Source organism: Solanum dulcamara, chromosome 3, assembly GCF_947179165.1.
Source record: "Solanum dulcamara chromosome 3, daSolDulc1.2, whole genome shotgun sequence".
Lineage (NCBI taxonomy): Eukaryota > Viridiplantae > Streptophyta > Magnoliopsida > Solanales > Solanaceae > Solanum > Solanum dulcamara.
Window position 1 is genome coordinate 81,730,101 of NC_077239.1, and position 19,599 is coordinate 81,749,699.

At 33.6% G+C, this 19,599-nt stretch overlaps 2 protein-coding genes across 3 annotated transcripts; both read left to right on the plus strand.

Annotated features, from left to right (window-relative positions):
* The first annotated feature begins 1,704 nt into the window (after positions 1 to 1,704).
* Positions 1,705 to 14,548, plus strand: LOC129883345 (DNA topoisomerase 3-beta). Of its 2 annotated transcripts, XM_055957994.1 has the most exons (15): positions 1,705 to 1,781; positions 1,888 to 1,944; positions 3,554 to 3,657; positions 4,561 to 4,654; positions 5,788 to 5,887; positions 7,217 to 7,457; positions 8,227 to 8,389; positions 8,479 to 8,598; positions 9,603 to 9,682; positions 10,940 to 11,218; positions 11,545 to 11,713; positions 12,174 to 12,302; positions 12,440 to 12,652; positions 13,315 to 13,494; positions 13,678 to 14,548. In XM_055957994.1, the coding sequence occupies exons 1-15, from the start codon at positions 1,761 to 1,763 to the stop codon at positions 14,320 to 14,322; spliced, it is 2,595 nt and encodes an 864-aa protein (XP_055813969.1). In that variant the 5' UTR covers positions 1,705 to 1,760; the 3' UTR covers positions 14,323 to 14,548. The 2 variants fall into 2 exon arrangements, with proteins under 2 accessions (XP_055813969.1, XP_055813970.1); XM_055957995.1 differs by lacking the exons at positions 1,705 to 1,781; positions 1,888 to 1,944 and having other exon boundaries at positions 4,566 to 4,654.
* A 1,019-nt stretch (positions 14,549 to 15,567) lies between these two features.
* Positions 15,568 to 18,287, plus strand: LOC129883346 (cytochrome b561 and DOMON domain-containing protein At3g25290-like). The gene is made up of 3 exons (XM_055957996.1): positions 15,568 to 16,388; positions 16,874 to 17,122; positions 17,781 to 18,287. The coding sequence occupies exons 1-3, from the start codon at positions 15,765 to 15,767 to the stop codon at positions 18,084 to 18,086; spliced, it is 1,179 nt and encodes a 392-aa protein (XP_055813971.1). The 5' UTR covers positions 15,568 to 15,764; the 3' UTR covers positions 18,087 to 18,287.
* The last annotated feature ends 1,312 nt before the right edge of the window (positions 18,288 to 19,599 follow it).

Genomic DNA, 19,599 nt, shown 5'->3' on the forward strand with positions numbered 1-19,599 from the left:
TTAAAAGCCTACATTTGAAATTCAAGTCAAACTAGCTAGACTACCCCACAATCAAAGCACCAACAATTTTAAATGTACATGCACAAATGAATTTTATTTCTTTGCACTTTCTCAACATATATTAGGTAAGCATTACAATATTAATCTATTAATTTCATTAGATAATTTGAAAGTTTAAAATGTCATTAATAAAGGTTGTGGTGTTGTGATAATTATTCCTTCACCCTTAATCAAGAAATTTTGAATTTGATTTTTTTTTAAGTACGGAGTCGTCTTTGTTAGAGAGCGTTTTAACCTCCAATGTGGAACTTTTCGACGCGAATTCGGATTTAGTCGGACTCTAATATGAATCCCAAACAACGGGTGAGAAATTAAAAAAAAGTCTAAGATGTTTATATAATTTTTACCACTAATACATTTTGACATTTTAAAAGTTTTCAAGTCATTACATTATAAAAATGATGACGTTAATAAGAAATCAATTGCAAGAGTTGACGGAATGATACGAAATACGAAAAAGGGTTATATTTACTCATGTACTATTTGAAATAGTTTAAATATGACATTCGTTATATTTTCAATCGAAATATAATCTTACTATTATATTTTGGGCCAAATATATCTCTTACACGTTAAATATCTGGATCCAATCCTAGAATAGACACATGGGGCTGTGATTATTTGAAGGACCCATATCCTTTTGGTCCCAACCAACACCCAAAATAACTTATAACCCTACCAAAATAAAGCTTCAAATATCAACAATGGAGTAATGTCAAAAAAAATAATAAAATTCAAGTCGATTTTGACTGCTTCAATAATAATCGTTTTCACCTAAGTTGATGATTCTCAACATCCGAACACACACGACACTATAAAATCTCAACAACTTGAAATTTCGATGAAGAACTTCAATTTTTTTCTTAATCTATTTTTTGTTGAGTTAAATAATAAGTGTTTGGCAAATAAATTTATGTCGGACATAAAAAAAAATTGAGAGAAAAAATTATATTGTATTTTATATAGAGAGGTTATTAGCCCATTTTGTCCCGTGTTTCTATTTTAATTGGGATCTTTTTAAACTAAGTCCATATTTTGATTTTAAAATATAGTACTATATAATTATTCTCTATTAAAATTAAATACTGAGTAATTATTTAAGGAAATGTTAGAAAGTAAGGTGACTGATTTACCAAAATTAGAGATTTGACTCATCTTCATTGTAGTTTTTCTTTATTTTCTCAATTGCATATTTAAATGAATGACACGTGTTATATGTTATATTTAAAATTTAAAAGAGAAGATTTAATTTAATTTTAACAAGCTTTTTAATTACAACTAAAGAACAAGTTAGGAAAAAAACTCATCAACTTTGGTAAGAGAAATCTCTTTCACTAATCTCCTCGTTAATGTCATTACTTTAATTATGCTTTCTGATTTGTTTTTAATATAATTGATTTGATTTTAATTTTAATTTTGTTAAAAAATTTAATCAAATGAAATCATAAATATCTTTAATAAAAAGTACATAGAAAATTTCAGATCATGTTTTTCTAAATTACTTTAACATATAACATTATATTATTTATTTATTTATTTATTTTTGTTGAAATCTTGTAATTATCTTTGACAGGGAAAAAAAATTAAGAATCTAATTTTTATTGAGTTAAATAATAAGTATTAGACGAATATAGTACTGTCGGACCCTTTGGTGCACAAGTCAGGTGTTCGACTCCAAAGTTGAGAAATTTTCTGCAAAAATGGCTCCAAAAGTTCTTATGGTAACAGAAATTATCACCCCTTTGCTTAATTTGTATTCATAAATTCATCAAAAGCTCTAAAAATTAATTTTTTTGGTTATTGATTTAGTATTTGGGGAATTTGCAGGTAGCGGAGAAGCCTAGTATTGCTTTATCAATTGCCTCAGTTTTATCTGGTGCACAAGTATGCTTCTTTCTTCTTTTTTTTTTTCTGGGTCTTCGAAATCTTGTTTTCTTTTTTTAGTTTGTGGAATTTCTGGTTCAGTTCTGTTTCTGATGTGAACTTTTGTTTATAAAGAAATTTTTTGTTACATTTCTCATATGCTTGTAAGTTGTTGGATATAGTGGTTGAGCTTGGATTTTCACTGAAGGATTCAAAATATGAAGAAAATTGTAGGGGGTTCAGTGTAATTTTTGTTCTCGGTCCTACCTGGCTCCGTCCCTAGTTGGATAGTCATAATTGCTTATATGCTGAATATGAGACAGTTAGTTTGAAAGGAAATACATGACTAGTTATGCAAGGAAGAAAGTTTAGGGGTAGTTTAGTTTGCAAACAAGTTATACCGGGATTATAGTGCAGGTTATATAGTATGGGGAATGTTAATGATGGAATTATTTAATGGATATATGATTTTGAGTAGATATTTTGTTCATTGGATTAAAAATGGGATATACAGAGTATAATATAAAACAATTTAAAGTTGGTCCTTTTGAAGAACCATGGAGAAGGGCGTTTATATCATTTGTTTGTTTTATCCGAGATTGGTATCCCATATTGAATGCGGTATAAGAATACTACCGAAATTGTGATGTAATTGATTACCGGATGTTTATACAGGAAAAAATCCAACCAATCAACCCACATTATTTAACTTTTAGTTTTTAATTTTGATTCAATTTAAGACTGACAGGAAGACCATACATTTCGATGGATTATTTTTCTGAAGTGAAAGACAACATTTTTAAGAGGAAGCTACTGCTAGATTTTTGCCATTCTTTTACGCTGGAGCTCTTGGCTTTTGAATATATGCTATAAAGAATATTGGTGGGAGGTGGGGGGAGGGGGGGGGGAAGTTGGTTGTAAGTGGAATAGTCATTATTCTTGTATCCAAAGGTTTAAGAAGAGTTAGTGGAAACACTTGTGAGGAAAAGAAGAAAGAGAGAACAATGAAAGAGGGTGTTTGTAGCATTGTTAAAAGTCTCAAAATGAAATTATTTGAAAATTGAATTTTATGGTTTCCTCAGGTATCAACTACAATGTTTATTAGAGAAAGACTAATCATGATTAGAGAAAGAATTGGTAGTGGTGCACGGCTCACAGTCTACTTTGACAACTAGAAGAGTTGTGGCAGGAGTCATGCTGAGTATCTAATAGATTATAGTTTCTAAAAATGATTTTTGGAGTATCAACAACTTTCAACTGTCCAGTGTGATTGAGCTCTATTTTAATGCATGAAGCAGGTTTATTTTCTATGCACTCCCGTAATGGCTTCAGCTTTCTGTTCACTAGATTCCTCCCTTATTTTCATGTCGTTATTCTCTTTGGAAAGCACTGATTTGGTGGATATGCTTCTTGAGACTCTTGTACTTCACGTAAATGTGTTGAACAGTACCTTTTAGGTAATTGTTTTATCTACTGGTTGGTTATCCTCAGTGTCTTTGATGGGCTGTCAACGTTCTCGAAATAGAAGCATCTTTAATATCTTCTAGCTTTACGCCAATAGCTTAATTATCTTGCTTCTTTATTTCATAGACTTCGTGTGTTCATGAAATTTTGTTTTATATTTGCCCAGATGTCAACACGAAGAGGTAGTACAGAAGTCCATGAGTTCGATGCGATGTTTCTTGGATCACGTGCACATTATAAAGTGACTTCAGTGATTGGTCATGTTTTCAGGTTTACTGTTATCCCAGTTATAACACGCATTAATTTTGACGTGTTCTTTGGTTCGGTTAGTTCCTGTGGTTAAATATGTTTGTTCAATCAACATCCATATTATTATGTTCTCCATGATTTTGGTGACTCTTTCAATTTCTCTAGTTTGATGTTGCTCTCTTCATTTACCTTGAGCTCCTGCTCCAACTAAAAAAATATGTCTGAGGCTGCTTTTTGATGGAGCAAAAATTAAATTGGCAATTGACTTTTTGGTCAAGTTAATTGGTATGAAAGCCTATACCCTCTTTTGAGATAGGTGGAATGTAAAACTGATGAATCCTTTTGAAAATAGAATTTGTTAGGATGTGCTATCCTATGCACGAGCTAATGTCCAAGAATAGCAAATACTCAGAGATTCGTCCATGTGGCTTTATATTGCCCAACCTGGTCGATATTATGTAGCATATGGCTTGCTTTCTATGTTACAGTTGTGTGAGCTGTAATAATCCATGTGTAACTTGTTAATTTTCCTTCATGTCAATAAGAAATCTATTGCGCATTTAGAATTACACCAAAAGACGAAGTACACATGACTTACTAGAGAAAAGGAATCATGTGAAGCTTTATCCTAGGCTTCATCCAAGTGAGATTCTTTCGTGATCTGACTTTACCTGAGGTGGGAGTGAGATTGCTTCATCTTTTTCTTTTGAAAAGTTAAATTACTGCAAACCTTTCCTTTACTTTCCCCATATATCAGTAAGATCTTTATTGAGGTAGATGTTTGAAAACTTCTGTTGGTCCTTGATGTTGTGGTATAGTAAGAACAATCTTGAGCTTCCAGCGATTGCTTTCTTTATATTTAAACCCATAATTTCTTGGTTTGTTCTAGTATTCAATCTGAATTTTCCGTGTCTGATAATCTAGTGTAGATTTTCCAGCAACTTTTCAAGATTGGACAACTACAGATCCTGCAGATCTTTTCCAGGCACCGATACTTAAGAAGGAAACAAACCCAAAGGTAATACTTCTCCTTGTTCCTGTTTACTAAAGTTACCTGAGATTTTTCCATTTGAATAGCTTTTATTGTATTTTTGGCTGAGACCATCTCTATGCAGCTGGGTTGCATTTGTTTTAAGCATATAAGCCTCATGTTGGTGAAGATTTATCTCCCTTTTCACTTCCGTCAGTGCCGGAATCATAAAAATAAAAGTGGATGCAATTGTATCTTTTTTCAAATTTGGGTAATTGATTCGTCTTCACATTTTTGTATGAACTTAAATTTTGTGCTAGTTTCTCAAAAATCCCCTTAGGAACTTTTATGCGGATTATAATGTTCTTACTCATGCAGTTTCTTTCATAAGTGGTTAATAAAACTGGGAAGGAATTTGATATCTTGACAAGCTTGTGATTTTGTGTTAAAAACTGAAGTATACAAACCTGATTTTAAAGGTGATCTACCTAAACTGTTCGAAGATAAGATATAATTACAAGAACCTTCTCCCTGAAAAAGAGGTGGATGAGATAAGGTCCCAGCTCTTGATGGGAATCCTCTTTTATGGAAATTGCTGGCCTGTGCAGAAATGTCATTTCCTTAAAATATAATATTAATATAAGATAAATATCATTGCCAAATTGAGTGCTTCGAAAAAAGTATTAATGCATCATACATTTCGTTGAACCTTAAAAAATTGGTGCAGAGGAGCTGAAAGTCTTCAGGCTTATAAGTTAGGCAGTAAACTCTTGTCGAACTATTTGTCTCAACTCTCAAAAGTAAAACTCTTGTAGAACTATTGAACTACTTAAAAAGATTGAAGTGCGTGAACGGCATGCTCGTGATGAAACTCAAATGGCTTTCATTGGAAGTACACAATCATTGATGTAGTCTTAATAGTCAATGAAGTTCTTGACAAAAGGAAGAAACTGTGTAGGATTTCGTCTCTTTATCAACCAGAAGTTCATCTTGTTCAACAAATAATGTACATCGTATCTTCAAATACCAAGATTTTGCTGAAGTTAACCCTATAATTTAAGTTACTCTTGCATCTTTTACTTTTGAGATATCATGTTTGTTTAGATCAGATATTACAATGATCTGTATCTTTATTTGTCTCCTGTTTAAATAGCAAATTCTGACTGACCTTCATATACAAGGCTCATATTTGTAGGCATCTAAGCCAGGAAGCTCGAGGTTGTACACATTTGGTGCTATGGTTGGACTGTGATCGTGAAGGAGAAAATATATGCTTTGAAGGTACTTTTTGATTGTGACATTAATCACATTATTATTTCACTGCAGGAAAAGACTAGCTACAATAGTGAAATTCTTTGATGAATAGGCTTGGATAAATGTGTCAAGCTCTTGTCATATGGAGAGCAAACATGACACACTGCTCATTATCAATCCCATCCAGGATAAAATTAGCTGAGAATGAGAATTTAGAGTCATAAACATCGTTTGCTTAATTGATGTGGTAGAGAGTTAGTGGCAAATACAGGGAAGAGGAAAGAAGTAGAAAGATGTAAGAGACAAGTACAATTAGAGAGAATAGGTGGAATTCGCTGCTATAACAGGGAATAGAATTGTAGCAGTTAATAAATAGTACAAAGAGATAGCTAGAGGCAACTGAATAAGCAATCATACCTCCAGTTTGAATCATTCTTATTCAGAAATGTCATAAAATGTGTAATATCCATGTGATTTTTCACGATTGAAGTTCAAGTTCTATGATTTCCTCGAACACTCGAGAGTCTGCATATCAATAAATTTTAGTATGGTTTGTTGTTTGAACTGATGCTGATTCCTTGGTGGTTTATTTGATAAATCCTTTTCCTCTGCTACCTACCAATAAAAAGTGTTTGTCTGTGCAAATTCAGGAATCACATTTTCCCCATAAATATCCTCCACCTTTACCTTTTTGTACTGGGTGGAGAGGTACACTGCTTTTTATTTTAAAAAGTTGGCACTGATGTTAGAACTTTATTCTAATTGGTTAACTGGGCTCAAAAAGAACTTGATTTAATGATTTGGTGTTGGTTTCAATTACTTAAGATATTTTGTTGATATCCTAAGAATAAAAGAAGTTAAAAACAATGACGATATAATTCTGTTTTTTGGTGGTGGTGATTTGAATAGTACCTTAGAATCAGAGTTCTTGTAGCTTCTTTACTATCGAAGGTTAAAGAGGTGGGAGAACAATGGATGATCAATCTAAAGAAATTTTGGAATTTTAGATTTTCTATTTAGATCGAAGAAATATAAGACAGTAGAAAAAAGTACAGAAGCTCAAGGAATCATGCGTGGTCCCATTGACGTCACTCTTGTGAAATGACACGTTGGAAATGATTTTTTAGTGGTTGATTTCACTATTTTAGAAGCATCAACATGTGATTCATAGAGCTCACACCTATTTCAGAATGTCTTTTTTACAAATCAATGAATCTATTGATTTGAGATCTGAACCTAGGCTTTTGAATCAAACTATCCCAAACATGTGATTTATTGTTTGGTTGCTTTAGTTCCGCTTTTTGGAATATTTCTTTGTCATAATTCTTTATTCTTGCTTTATACTTATTGGTTCAGTTATAGAGTGCACTGGATTTCACACAAGCGATGGTAGAAGAATTTACCGTGCTCGATTCTCTTCTGTTACTGAAAAAGATATTCTGAAGGCAATGAATAGCCTAGCCGAACCCAACAGAGATGAGGCATTGTCTGTAGATGCACGCCAAGAGATCGATTTGAAAGTTGGAGTTGCATTTACACGTTTCCAGACTAGCTATTTCAATGGGAAATATGGCAATCTTGATGCAAGGGTTATCTCGTTGGTTCTCTCCACTTTTTTCTGTTTGCCTATCACACAGTACCTTTATTTTTTTTACTGAACTTATGTATTATTTGGAGAAATTGCCTGACAATAATGACATTCATAAATGCTCTGCCTATCGTCATAGCTGCTTCTGCTTCTGCTCTGTGCTGATTGTGCTGTGTTGAACATGTTATGTCCTTACAGACCTTGTTCTGGCGGAGTTTAATTTCAAATGACATGCTTTCTGCCATGTGTCACAGAAGAGCTCCCACATTGTATTCTTCTGTGTTGAACATGTTATGTCCTTACAGACCTTGTTCTGGCGGAGTTTAATTTCAAATGACATGCTTTCTGCCATGTGTCACAGAAGAGCTCCCACATTGTATTCTTCTGGTTTATTTGTTGATTGTTTGGAAAAGCATGTTTGTCTGGCTTTTGTTTTTTTCTTCTTTGTTTCTTGCTGTTGTTTGCACTCTCTGTATAGTCTTCAGTTGTACTTAAATCATGTCTACTGGTGGATACATTCTATTTAAAAGAAACCTTTGTTTGTATGAGTTATGACTTGCTATTATATAGCCATTCTTCAACTGTATTACGCTGTAACAATTTTCTGCTCCACAAGTCTCTCTGAGTTACACCTTTCGTAATAATATCAACCATCAAGAAATAATTGCTTTTACATGTTACTTCGTGTTACTCCTTTCTTCTACAAATTACTCTTTACTATTATATTATCAAAATTATCACAAGTCTATATGGAATACACTCCTATTTATAATTTCAGCTATGGGCCATGTCAAACTCCTACGCTTGGGTTCTGTGTGGATCGTTACCTGCAAATCACTATGTTCAAGCCAGAAAAGTTTTGGATGCTGCATCCATACATTATGTACAAGGGGTATGAACTCAAGTTAGAATGGGAACGTAGCAGGTTGTTTGATGCTGATGTGAGTTCCTCCTAGTTTGACCTTTCAAGAGGTTTTGTCCCAAAGTATTGAGTTCATGCATCTGTTTCTAATAGCTTTTTAATTGATAGGTTGCTGCAATGTTTCGGAACAGAATAGTAGAGGTTGGGACAATGAGAGTTGTTCGTGTATCAGAAAAGCTGGAATCCAAAAGTCGTCCTTCCGGTCTAAACACTGTAAATCTTCTGAAGGTTGGTAATTTAGGCTTGCTACCTATTCTTATTCTTGGGCATCCAATTTATTGGGAGATCCTTAGATTTCTGACTTTGTTTTTGGTATGCCAAAAGAAAACAAAATTGCCTCAGTTTTCTTTATTGATGTATTTTCTTCTATGCTGCTCCGATCTTTGCAAAAGTAATGCATTTTTGAAGGATCCGACATGGGTGCGGAGGCATCATTAATACACACTATTAACAAGGTAGGAAGCGTTTACATGATTACAAACTGGTTATAGTTTGGCTTTTCTGAAAGTGAAGTGCGTGTGGTAACTTTTATTTGTTATTCCTTCCACATTTGGCACCGGCCACGTGTTATCTCATCACTATCATTAGCTACATAGTGGCTTACTGAGACCAAAGAGATTCTGTTTATAGATTATGGGATTTCATATTTGTTAAAATACTGGAAATAAAATTGCTCAAAGAAGCCAACGTGGGAAGGGTGTGGATTGCAAGTGCCCACTGCCCATGTTTAATGTTTTTATGAGTGTTGACCTGTCAAAACTCATTTCTTAAGTAGCATCTCAATCACTTCCTGCTAATTAATCATCTATGCATAACTAATAAGGAAGAAGTAATTGTCTATACATTTGAAATGGTCTACATCTGTAACATAAAAGGCTTGTCTGATTAACATGTAACTCCCAGGTGAAAGTAGAAATGATTTCTTTTAACACAACTCTAGAGCATGTGTCATCTTAAACTGTTTCTGCCTGAAGTCATTGTTCGTAATGTTGCCCTCCTCTGCTTTAGACTTTCAAGTAATTAGATGTCCTTTATGTGTTCAAGAAATGAAGTTCCATCTTTTGGATTTTCATGTATATGGGTCAATATTTTGTTATCTTTCCAAGACCTCGTACTCAGGAGTCCATAAATCTGAACCCTCAAGACATTACATGCTGTTTTAATGATTTACATGTATTTTCCTTCCACTTACTTTGGATTAAACCTTTTGGTCTGATTTTGAAAATTTCCAGGTAGCTTCAAGTGCACTGGGCTTTGGTCCCCAGTTAACTATGCAATTGGCTGAGCGTCTGTACACTCAAGGTTTTATCAGGTTTTCCTCTCTGTTCTTTGACTATACTGTTCTTCTCTCACATATTCACACTTCTGTCTTTAATATTTTCACTCAATTTTCTTGCTTGAGAAAGTTTTAAAAAGTTGTCCTAGAAAGTTTTTAAAAGTTGTCCTTTTTTGCTCTTCTGAATATTAGAAAATGTACATATGAGATTTACTTGGTCAGTAAACTTTGCTTATGTTGTATTAGTACTGAGTGATTGAGTTCCATAATGCACTAAGTTCAACACTGCACTAAAAGTATATAGTATCTTTGCTACCTCATAAGTGTACCTATGGAACTGATGAAAGTTGCTATGCTCTCATCTTAGTTTTCATCTTAGTATTATTCTTATTGTTTTCCTTATTTTTAGATTTCTATCACTACCTGTTGATTCTTTAGCCTCGGTATCTTATTATGTTGTTTTTTTGTTTCTGCTTGTTGCTCCTGCCTTTTTTTCCCACTGTTTGTTCAGTTGAGGGGCTATTGGAAACAACCTCTCTACCTTCTCAAAGGTAGGACTATGGTTAAAATGATGTTTAATTGGTAAAGATAAAATTCATTAGAACTCACCAAGGGAAGCAATCCTATGTAGAGAGAACTAAAAATTAACAATCAGAAGGGTGCACAGATTTTATACGTTCAAAAGCTTTATCTATAGAAAATTAACTTACATTTTTATGAATTGTATGCTAAAAAAAGGATCACACTGAACAAGTATGACTAACGTGTTTGGATGAAGGGACACCTTATTTTGTTTTAGGGCCATAGTAAAGGTAATGGATAGACTTCCTGAAAGAGAGCCAAGGATTTTGGGATTCCAAGTTGGGGAGTGCTCATTTACACTCCGTTTAATTTTTACAACGAAATTGTTCAAATCCTTAATTGGAAATTCAAATTTTCAATTTCAGTGAATTCTTGCTGGACTTTGCATGTAGTAATAGGTTCATCTATGAGTTTGACATTATGAAAAATTGTAAAAAAAAGGGCAGCTCGGTGCACTAAAGCTCCCGCTATGCGCGGGGTCCGGGGAAGGGCCCGACCACAAGGTCTATTGTACGCAACCTTACCTTGCATTTCTGCTAGAGGCTGTTTCCAAGGCTTGAACCCGTGACCTCCTGGTCACATGGCAGCAACTTTACCAGTTACTCCAAGGCTCCCCTTCTTTGTGAAAAATTGTACTTCTTGAAAATTCCAATGCATTTTACAGATCATCCGTTTTCTTTTTGGCTTATTTCTTCTTTTCCCTTCCTTCAGCTATCCACGTACAGAAAGCACAGCATATCCTTCTTCTTTTGACTTCAAAGGAACACTGGGGGCGTTAGTGCATAATCCTGTATTTGGTGCTTATGCTCAAAAGCTTTTAACTGAAAGTTATAATAAGCCACGGGCAGGAACTGATGCAGGCGATCATCCTCCGATAACTCCAATGCGTTCTGCTAGTGAGGATAGTTTGGGGAATGATGCATGGAAACTGTACCAGTACATCTGCCAGCATTTTTTGGGAACTCTCTCTCCAGATTGCAAATATAGAAGGTTGAGTCTTTATTTCTTGATGAATGTCTTAGTAACTCCTCTTGCTTCGAGCTTATTTACATATTTTGGAAACTAACCAACAACTTGGATAACTCTAATCCTGGTTTCTTCCTAGAACATGTCAAACAACTCTTTTATGTATTCATATTATAGATCCAATTCAAATCCTGCTTTTACTGTTTTTTCTTTTCTTGTAACTAGCACAGTACGTGCCAAGTATAGAGGACTGTAACAAGTTCAAATCTTGGCACTATTAATCTAATTGTGTTTCAAGATTCTTAATTTCTGGCTAAAAAGTTTGTCTTGTAAATTGGGTATCTTCTCAGGATAAAAGTTGAATTTGAAAGTGGTGGAGAGCAATTTCAGTGCGTTGGGCAGCTTGCCACAGTCAAAGGATTCACCTCTATTATGCCATGGCTGGCTATTAGTGAGAAGAATCTTCCTGAGTTTGCTGTAGGAGAGAAAATTGTGATTTCTAAAGTTGAACTAGATGAGGTATCACATAATCTGTCCAATTGAACTTCTCATTTGTTGTTCGGCTCTGGAGTAAAGAGATAGTCTTTGCACTTCAGTAGTATTTATTGGTCCATTAATTGATTCTTTTGATTTAAGATAGCAACTACGCCTCAATCTCAAGTATGAATCCTCAGTATCCATTATTTTACCTGACATTTATTCTTTCTTTTGCTATAGTTTGACTTGAAACACCTGCAGCTTACCGAGGACATGACCCTATATAAAAAGATATGGAAGTCAAGGATTAGGGTAGAAATTTAGTAGGTAGTTGCGCAGTCTAGTTTCCCTAATCAGTGGTATTTTTTTTCTTGTACTTTGATTTTATTATTGCCTGATGTTTCCTTTGCTTCGGTTATCGTATTATTTGTTGGTGCTACTGGTATCATTACTGTTCACAGAAGTCCTTTTACCTTGGTTAGTTTTCCTTTGAAACTTTTAGGGGAACACTTCGCCTCCGGATTATCTCAGCGAAAGTGAGCTGATCTCTTTGATGGAGAAACATGGTATTGGAACAGATGCATCAATCTCTGTGCATATTAACAACATATGCGAACGCAATTATGTCCAGGTTTTGCTATATGCATTGTTTTCCAATTCTAGCTGCTGTAGATTGTCCTCTCTATCGCTTTCTGTTATGGTTCTTTTGACATGAAACAATCTTCTACTAGAAATTACACTTCTGAGTTTGGCTGATTCAAATTGCAGGTACAAGCTGGGCGGCGATTGGCTCCAACTCCGCTGGGTATCAGCTTGATAAGAGGGTACCAATGCATAGATTCTGATCTCTGTTTGCCCGACATACGGAGTTTCATTGAACACCAGATTACTTTGGTAGCTAAAGGTCAAGCAAATCATTCAATGGTTGTGCATCATGTACTAGAACAATTCAGAAGGAAGTTCAGTTATTTTGTTAAGCAGGTATAAGATATTAAGCCAAGTTTCTTACGTGATGGTTGGTGGCACTTTGCTGCTTTCTTTCTTTCCAAACTTGTAATAAGCTGATATCACAAATAAACGACTAATGATGCCTTTTTTTCTTACGCGAATCTGTAATATGCTGATGATCACTTATAAAAACTTAATCATAATTATCAAGTAAGAAAAAACTTAATCTTGAGCTTCAAAGTACTTTTAAGAACTAGTCATGCAAATAGCTTCCAAGTTCCTGTTACTGTTTATTCTGAAAAGTTACTGGACATAAAATATAATCTGACAGATCCTTAGAAATGAGTGCTTTGGGTATAAGAAACAACAACAACATACCACTCTAGTCCCAAAAAGTGGGGTCTGGGAGGGAAGAGTGTAGGCAGAGCTAAGAGAGGTTGTTTCCGATAGATCCTCAGCTCGAGGAAAAACAGTCCAAAGCAGTCCCAAAAAAGTAAAACTTAGCAGTCTAAATAAAAATTCTGGATAAATTACTGCTACTGATACTAGAACCCAACTTAGAATTGAGGGTAAAAAAGTTCAAAAGCATGTTCTGCACTTCATCCCACTTTTCTCACATCTTCGGCCTATAAACTCTTTAACTTGTATTATCTAATGCTAATTATTCACTGAATCTCGTGTCTGGCTTCATGTAGATTGAAAACATGGACGCATTGTTTGAAGCACAATTTTCTCCACTCTCTGACTCGGGACGTCTCCTCAGCAAATGTGGCAAATGCTTGCGATATATGAAATACATATCTACTCAACCAGCTCGACTGTACTGTGGTACCTGTGAGGAAGTCTATTACGTACCTCAGAAGGGTACTGTCAAGGTAAATGTTTTATTGTTATAAAGTTACTTCCGACCCTTTTAAATTAGAACGGAGAGAACTATTAAATATGCCTTTTATGGTGCAACTTGAGAAGTTGGCAGTTTCTCTTTCAATTAGCACCTTATTGTATAATCTCACCCAAATTTTTTGACTAAATGCAGAACTTTCTTTTATTTTTTTCAGCTGTACAAGGAGCTTACTTGCCCCCTTGATAATTTCGAGCTGTTACTATGTAGCATGCCCGGGCCAGAAGGCAAGTCGTTCCCTCTCTGTCCTTATTGCTACAACTGTCCCCCATTTGAAGGCATCAATACATTTTTTGGCGCTCCTAAAACTGGCGATTCTTCCAAGTTGGGAAAGGGAGTCGGAATGCCTTGCTTCCTCTGTCCTCACACCACATGTCCACATTCTGTGATTGCACAAGGCGTTTGTGCCTGCCCAGAATGCAGTGGTACACTTGTTCTTGATCCTGTCAGCGCTCCTAAATGGAGGCTCTACTGCAACATGTGCAATTGCCTCGTTTCCTTGCCCGAAGGTGCTCATCGGATTTCTACAACTCAGGATAAGTGTCCTGAATGCGACTCAACTATCATAGAAGTTGATTTCAACAAGAAAACAACGCCCTTAAAAGATGGAGCTACACTTCATAAGGGATGCATTCTTTGCGATGAGCTGCTGCATTCACTTGTGGAAATGAAACATGGAAGATCATTTTCTAGACATGCCAGGAGAGGACGTGGTAGAGGAAGAGGAAGAGGAGGTTATCGCGGAAGAGGGCGGGGCAACGACAAACAACAAGACCCTAAAATGAGTTTCCGTGATTTTTAAAGTGTTCGATAATCTTACTAGAAATTTGCATTATGATATAGATTTTCCTCATAAATTTTGTTAATTGACGATTCTTTCGTTGAGCCTCGCACCTACTTGTTTGGGACTGAGATGCAGTTGTTGGAGGATGTTTTGTAGAACTAGGAGCATACATTTGCTGGTTTTTTGTTAGAGAAAAAAAACATATGTAGGAACATAATAATTTCTTTTTATCCTTTAACTTTCATGCATGACAGTTGAACATAATTTATCTTTTTGCTGAAATCTTACCATGTGATCATGCGTACTTAACACTATTTTAGCGATAGCTTATTCAATCAACACTGGGATATTAATACCCTAAAATTTCCAAAAATCTTTCTGCATATGATTTTATTTCAAGCTCTATATATTCTACAACAAACAACTTATCATCAAGATTTGTATTGGCATGAATACGAGTCCTCTATTCTTTAACCAGATGTTTCGATTTCGAGCGTAGGAGAAATTGGCCAGATGTTTCGATTTCGAGCGTAGGAGAAATTGGTGATCAAGACAATGTTTTTCTTATTAATGGGTCTTACACTATAGAATCTGGATTAATTGAGGCTTTGACGCAGATATCGATTATCAAGTGATTTTTTTTTAAAAAAATACAACAAACAAGTTGACTATTTTCTTTCTTTCCCAGCTCCATTTTCTTTGGAAGGATATTGAGGTGGGGGTGGGTAGATGGGGGACCAGTTGCTGTGGTCCAATTTTGAGACAAGAAATTATGTTACGTTACATAGCATGGGAATCTAATTATTATGTCAACAATTGGAAAAAGATAAAAGTTATTGGATGAAGAGAAATGATATTATTAAGGAAATATTAAATACCTAAATACATGAAAAGAATAATAAAAAGGATAGTGACCTTATAAATAATATAAAAATGTAACTCACAACTTAAAAAGTATCCAATTTTAAAACCACAACACTTCCTTTCATTTCTTAAAGCAAGAAAAAAAGACAAAGGAAAAAGAATCTAATCATGTCACCTCATACAAAGGACCCTAACTCTGCCTTATGAATAAGGTAAAGCCACACTCTAATAAATATTTATTGGAATCAATATTTATATCAAATCAATAAATATATATCATGAGTTTATATATACACCTCTAAAACATAACTATGGTCAATTACTATGTATTTACACCTCATTAAATCACTTAACTATAGTAAATCTACAAGACTCGTACTATTTATAAGTGTCACTCTCCAAAAGCCCATTTGCAGCTACATATAAGGCTACAAAATGCCTTTATGTATTTTTGCTATACTCCTTAACTTATTTCCCCCCAACATTATATCTCCCACTAGTAGTAGTTGGTGACCACAAGTTCTCATTTTCCAAATACCAAAAAAAGAAAAAAGAGAAAAAGGATTGAAATTCCAAGAATTTCAAGAACATTAGACATGGGATTGTATCAATCATGTTGTTTTATAGTCTTATGTTTTATATTCTTGCTTTTGAATCCTCAATTTTCATATTCCATGTCATGTACATCACAAAAGTTCACCAAGAACAAATTGTATGAACATTGCAATGACTTGCCACATTTGAATTGTTACATCCATTGGACTTACAATTCAATGGATTCTTCTTTAAATTTAGCCTTTGTAGCTACTCCTACAAAGCCTGATGGATGGATTGCCTGGGGAATCAATCCAATTGGTACAGGAATGGTTGGTACACAATCGTTGATCGCGTTTAAAAATCTCAACGATACCATAGTCGTGAAAACATTCAAGTTGAACTCGTATAAGTCTATCGTGCCAGGGGAACTTGAGTATCGCGTTTCGAATATGGAGGCTATGTATAGTAATGGGATGATGGTAATTTTTGCTAGTGTAGAATTACCAAAAGGAATGAGAGAATTGAATCAAGTATGGCAGGTTGGAAGTTTAGTGTTGAATGGAACATTTCCAGGAATTCATGATTTTCAACCTGAGAATTTGAATTCCAAAGGAAAACTTGATTTGATGAATGGAAAAAGTATTAACAATGGTCCTGAGGATTCTATGGTCAAGAATAGAAATGTAAGTTTTTTCAATTAATCTTCTTTCTTAAAAATAACTAGTATACATACCTTGACTATTTCTCTAGATATCTGTTACTTCACATCATCAATAAGATGTCGAATAACTTTGTCCTAAAGTTAAAATGTTTTGACAGATGAGAAGAAATCACCTTGTTAGTTTTGTCTTTGTTGCTAGAATTTGAGCTATATGGTCTCCAATGATTTTCATCCCACTTCAACAACCATTTGGCCGCCAAGAAATACCCATTTTATTTTTTATATAACGATGGTGTCCAGATCAGTTTATGTGTACATCAATTAATTCATCAAATACCTTTTATCTTCTACGAGCACAAATATTAAGTAACTTTAAAAAAAACATTTTATTTCTGTTGAAATTTGAACTCTGATCTCTTATGAAAATTATCCCACTTCAACAATCACTAATTAATAGGATGCAAAGAAATACCTTTTTTTTCTGATATTTGATGTTTGATGGAACAGATTCATGGAATTTTGAATGTTGTGAGTTGGGGAATTTTATTTCCAATTGGAATTATGATTGCAAGGTATGTTAGAACATTTGTGGATCCAGTGTGGTTTTATGTTCATGTGACTTGTCAATTATCATCTTATATTATTGGAGTTTCTGGTTGGGCAACTGGTCTAAAACTTGGAAGTCAATCCAAAGGAATTATGTACACTTCCCATAGAGATTTTGGTATTGCCTTGTTTTGTCTTGCAACTCTACAGGTATTTTCCTAAATCCCCCAAATTCTTCATCTTTAATTTTTATAATTTAGAAGGACAATCTACCAGATTAAAGGGAGAAATTTCTATATTGAGTTTAAGTTAAATACATCACTGAATTAATAATTTTTTTTACACTATCACATCAAGTCATCGGAATGATATTTATAGGTACGCAAGTTATTACAAGCTATAATATGTAAAGATGGTTTTATAGTGTAAAATTCTTTACATTAACAATGAATATATACTTAAAGTATTTTTTTTAATAGAATTTAAGTAATATATTTACATTGCCATGTAAAAAACTTTTATATCTCTACGTGTAAAACTCCAATATTGAAAGTAAGGAAAGTTAACTAATATAGTTTGTAAAGTTGATGTGATAGTGTAAATATTACTTTAAACTTTTTTTTTGCATTGGTGGCAATTGCCCAACTTCTATGAATCCGAGCTATTTTAATCAGGTATTTGTTATTTTTCACCAGTACAAATATAAGATAATGCTGCCCGATAATATTTAAGGAGATAGATCTTTTGTCTTTATTGAAAATACTGTTCATTGACCGTTAGGTTATACCTTTGAGTGCTAGGATATTATGTTTCTATTTTTTATAAGATTGGTGCCAAATTATGAAATAATCCCACTTGAAAATTGTAGGTATTTGCAGTATTTCTGAGGCCAAAGAAGGAACACAAATACAGATTTTACTGGAATATGTATCACCATGGAGTTGGATATGGTGTACTTGTTCTAGGCATCATCAATGTGTTTAAAGGTCTTCAAATTTTACATCCAGGAAGCAAATGGAAATTGGCTTATATTATTTTCCTATCAATTCTTGGAGGAATTGCTCTTATTTTAGAAGCAATTACTTGGACAATTGTTCTTAAAAAGAAGCCTGGAAAATCAAATAACAAACTTTATGATGGACAAAATGGAAGACAACAACCTCTCACTTCTTGAAGTTATTATAATGCTCTTGATTTTTATTTTTTTTCATATATATCTTTGTTTTCCTATGGTTGGGCTGAGTACTATTTTTATTTTTATTTTTGGTTGGGACTGAGTTTATTTTAATATTATCTTCTTGTGCAGAACCCATAGTTGTATTGCTTCGTTTTAATATTAAGGAATATAGATATCGTTGCTTTTCAAATAACAAGATTTTTTTTAATGGTCCTTTCAAGTTAATTATACTAAAGTGTTATAGAATTGTACTACTTGCAAACTTAGCTTGATGAATATATTTTGTTTGTGGTTGCACACAAGAATAAGCATGAATTTAAATTTTTCCACTCTGATCAAAACAATAATATCAATAGATATTTTTATGAATCAATACTTGTCAGTTAAACTAATATCTCTTGAAATATTATTCAATCAAAAGTAGATGAAAATTCTAAAACAAATAAAAGAATTAAAGATCAAACAAGTTGTAATTCATTAGGTACTATAAAAATACGATCAAATCCAAAACTTCTCAAGACGGACACATTCTCCAACTTTTCAGGTACTTGAGGAGCACAATACATCACGTATCTTTAGAAATTAACAATTTTTACTATTTTATCCAAGATGCAATGGATCTTAAATTAAACTATTTGCTTTCCTTATATTCGAACCGATTAAATCTTGATTTGCATGTTTTAGGATCAATTTTTTGAGAAAATATGAGATCTCTAATTAATGATACATGAATCTCAAATCGTTCGACACCATATTAATTGCCTAAACATTTTGTCATGTTAATTTAGTCTTCTATTCTTGATTTACAACTTTAACGTAGGACAAATGCATGAATTATATATGGACAATAATCACAACTTTTTTTTTAAAAAAAAATATTAAGGAAAGAAAGTGTTAGGTTAAAATAAAGCCTCTTTTAACCTAACAAGAAAGCTGTGTGTCATGAGAATATGGTCATAATTACTTTTCATTTCCGTGATAGTAGGAGACAATGTTTACTTGTCAAGTTATTAAATAGTAGAATTTATTTTAGGTATAGTTAGATAAAGTGAAGAAATAATTATTGTCCCTTGCATGTAGAATAAGCAATGATGTCTGAAGCATTAGTAGTATAATAGTAGTAATAGGCAATCAATGCTTATAGAAATTAAAATTTATAGAATCAAAATTTACTCCTTTATTAAATATAAAATTCGAATAAAACTTATATATTGATTTCAACCGAACACATAATCGAAACTTGGCTTCGAGCAAGTATAATCGTAAATCAAATTTTCGAAACATGAAAATATACGGACAAAGGAATTTCATCGCTAAACGATAAAAAATTCGTGGCCAATTTTATTTACTGACCAATATTTAACGATAGGTTATCATATAGTACCCAAAAAGTGTTATATACTATTTTTCTTCTAATTAATTTAATTACCTAAAGAAATTGTAAGGGCTATGTATAATATATTTAAATAAAAAATTGATAAGTTTTTTCATGGATCAATTTGATCTTTAT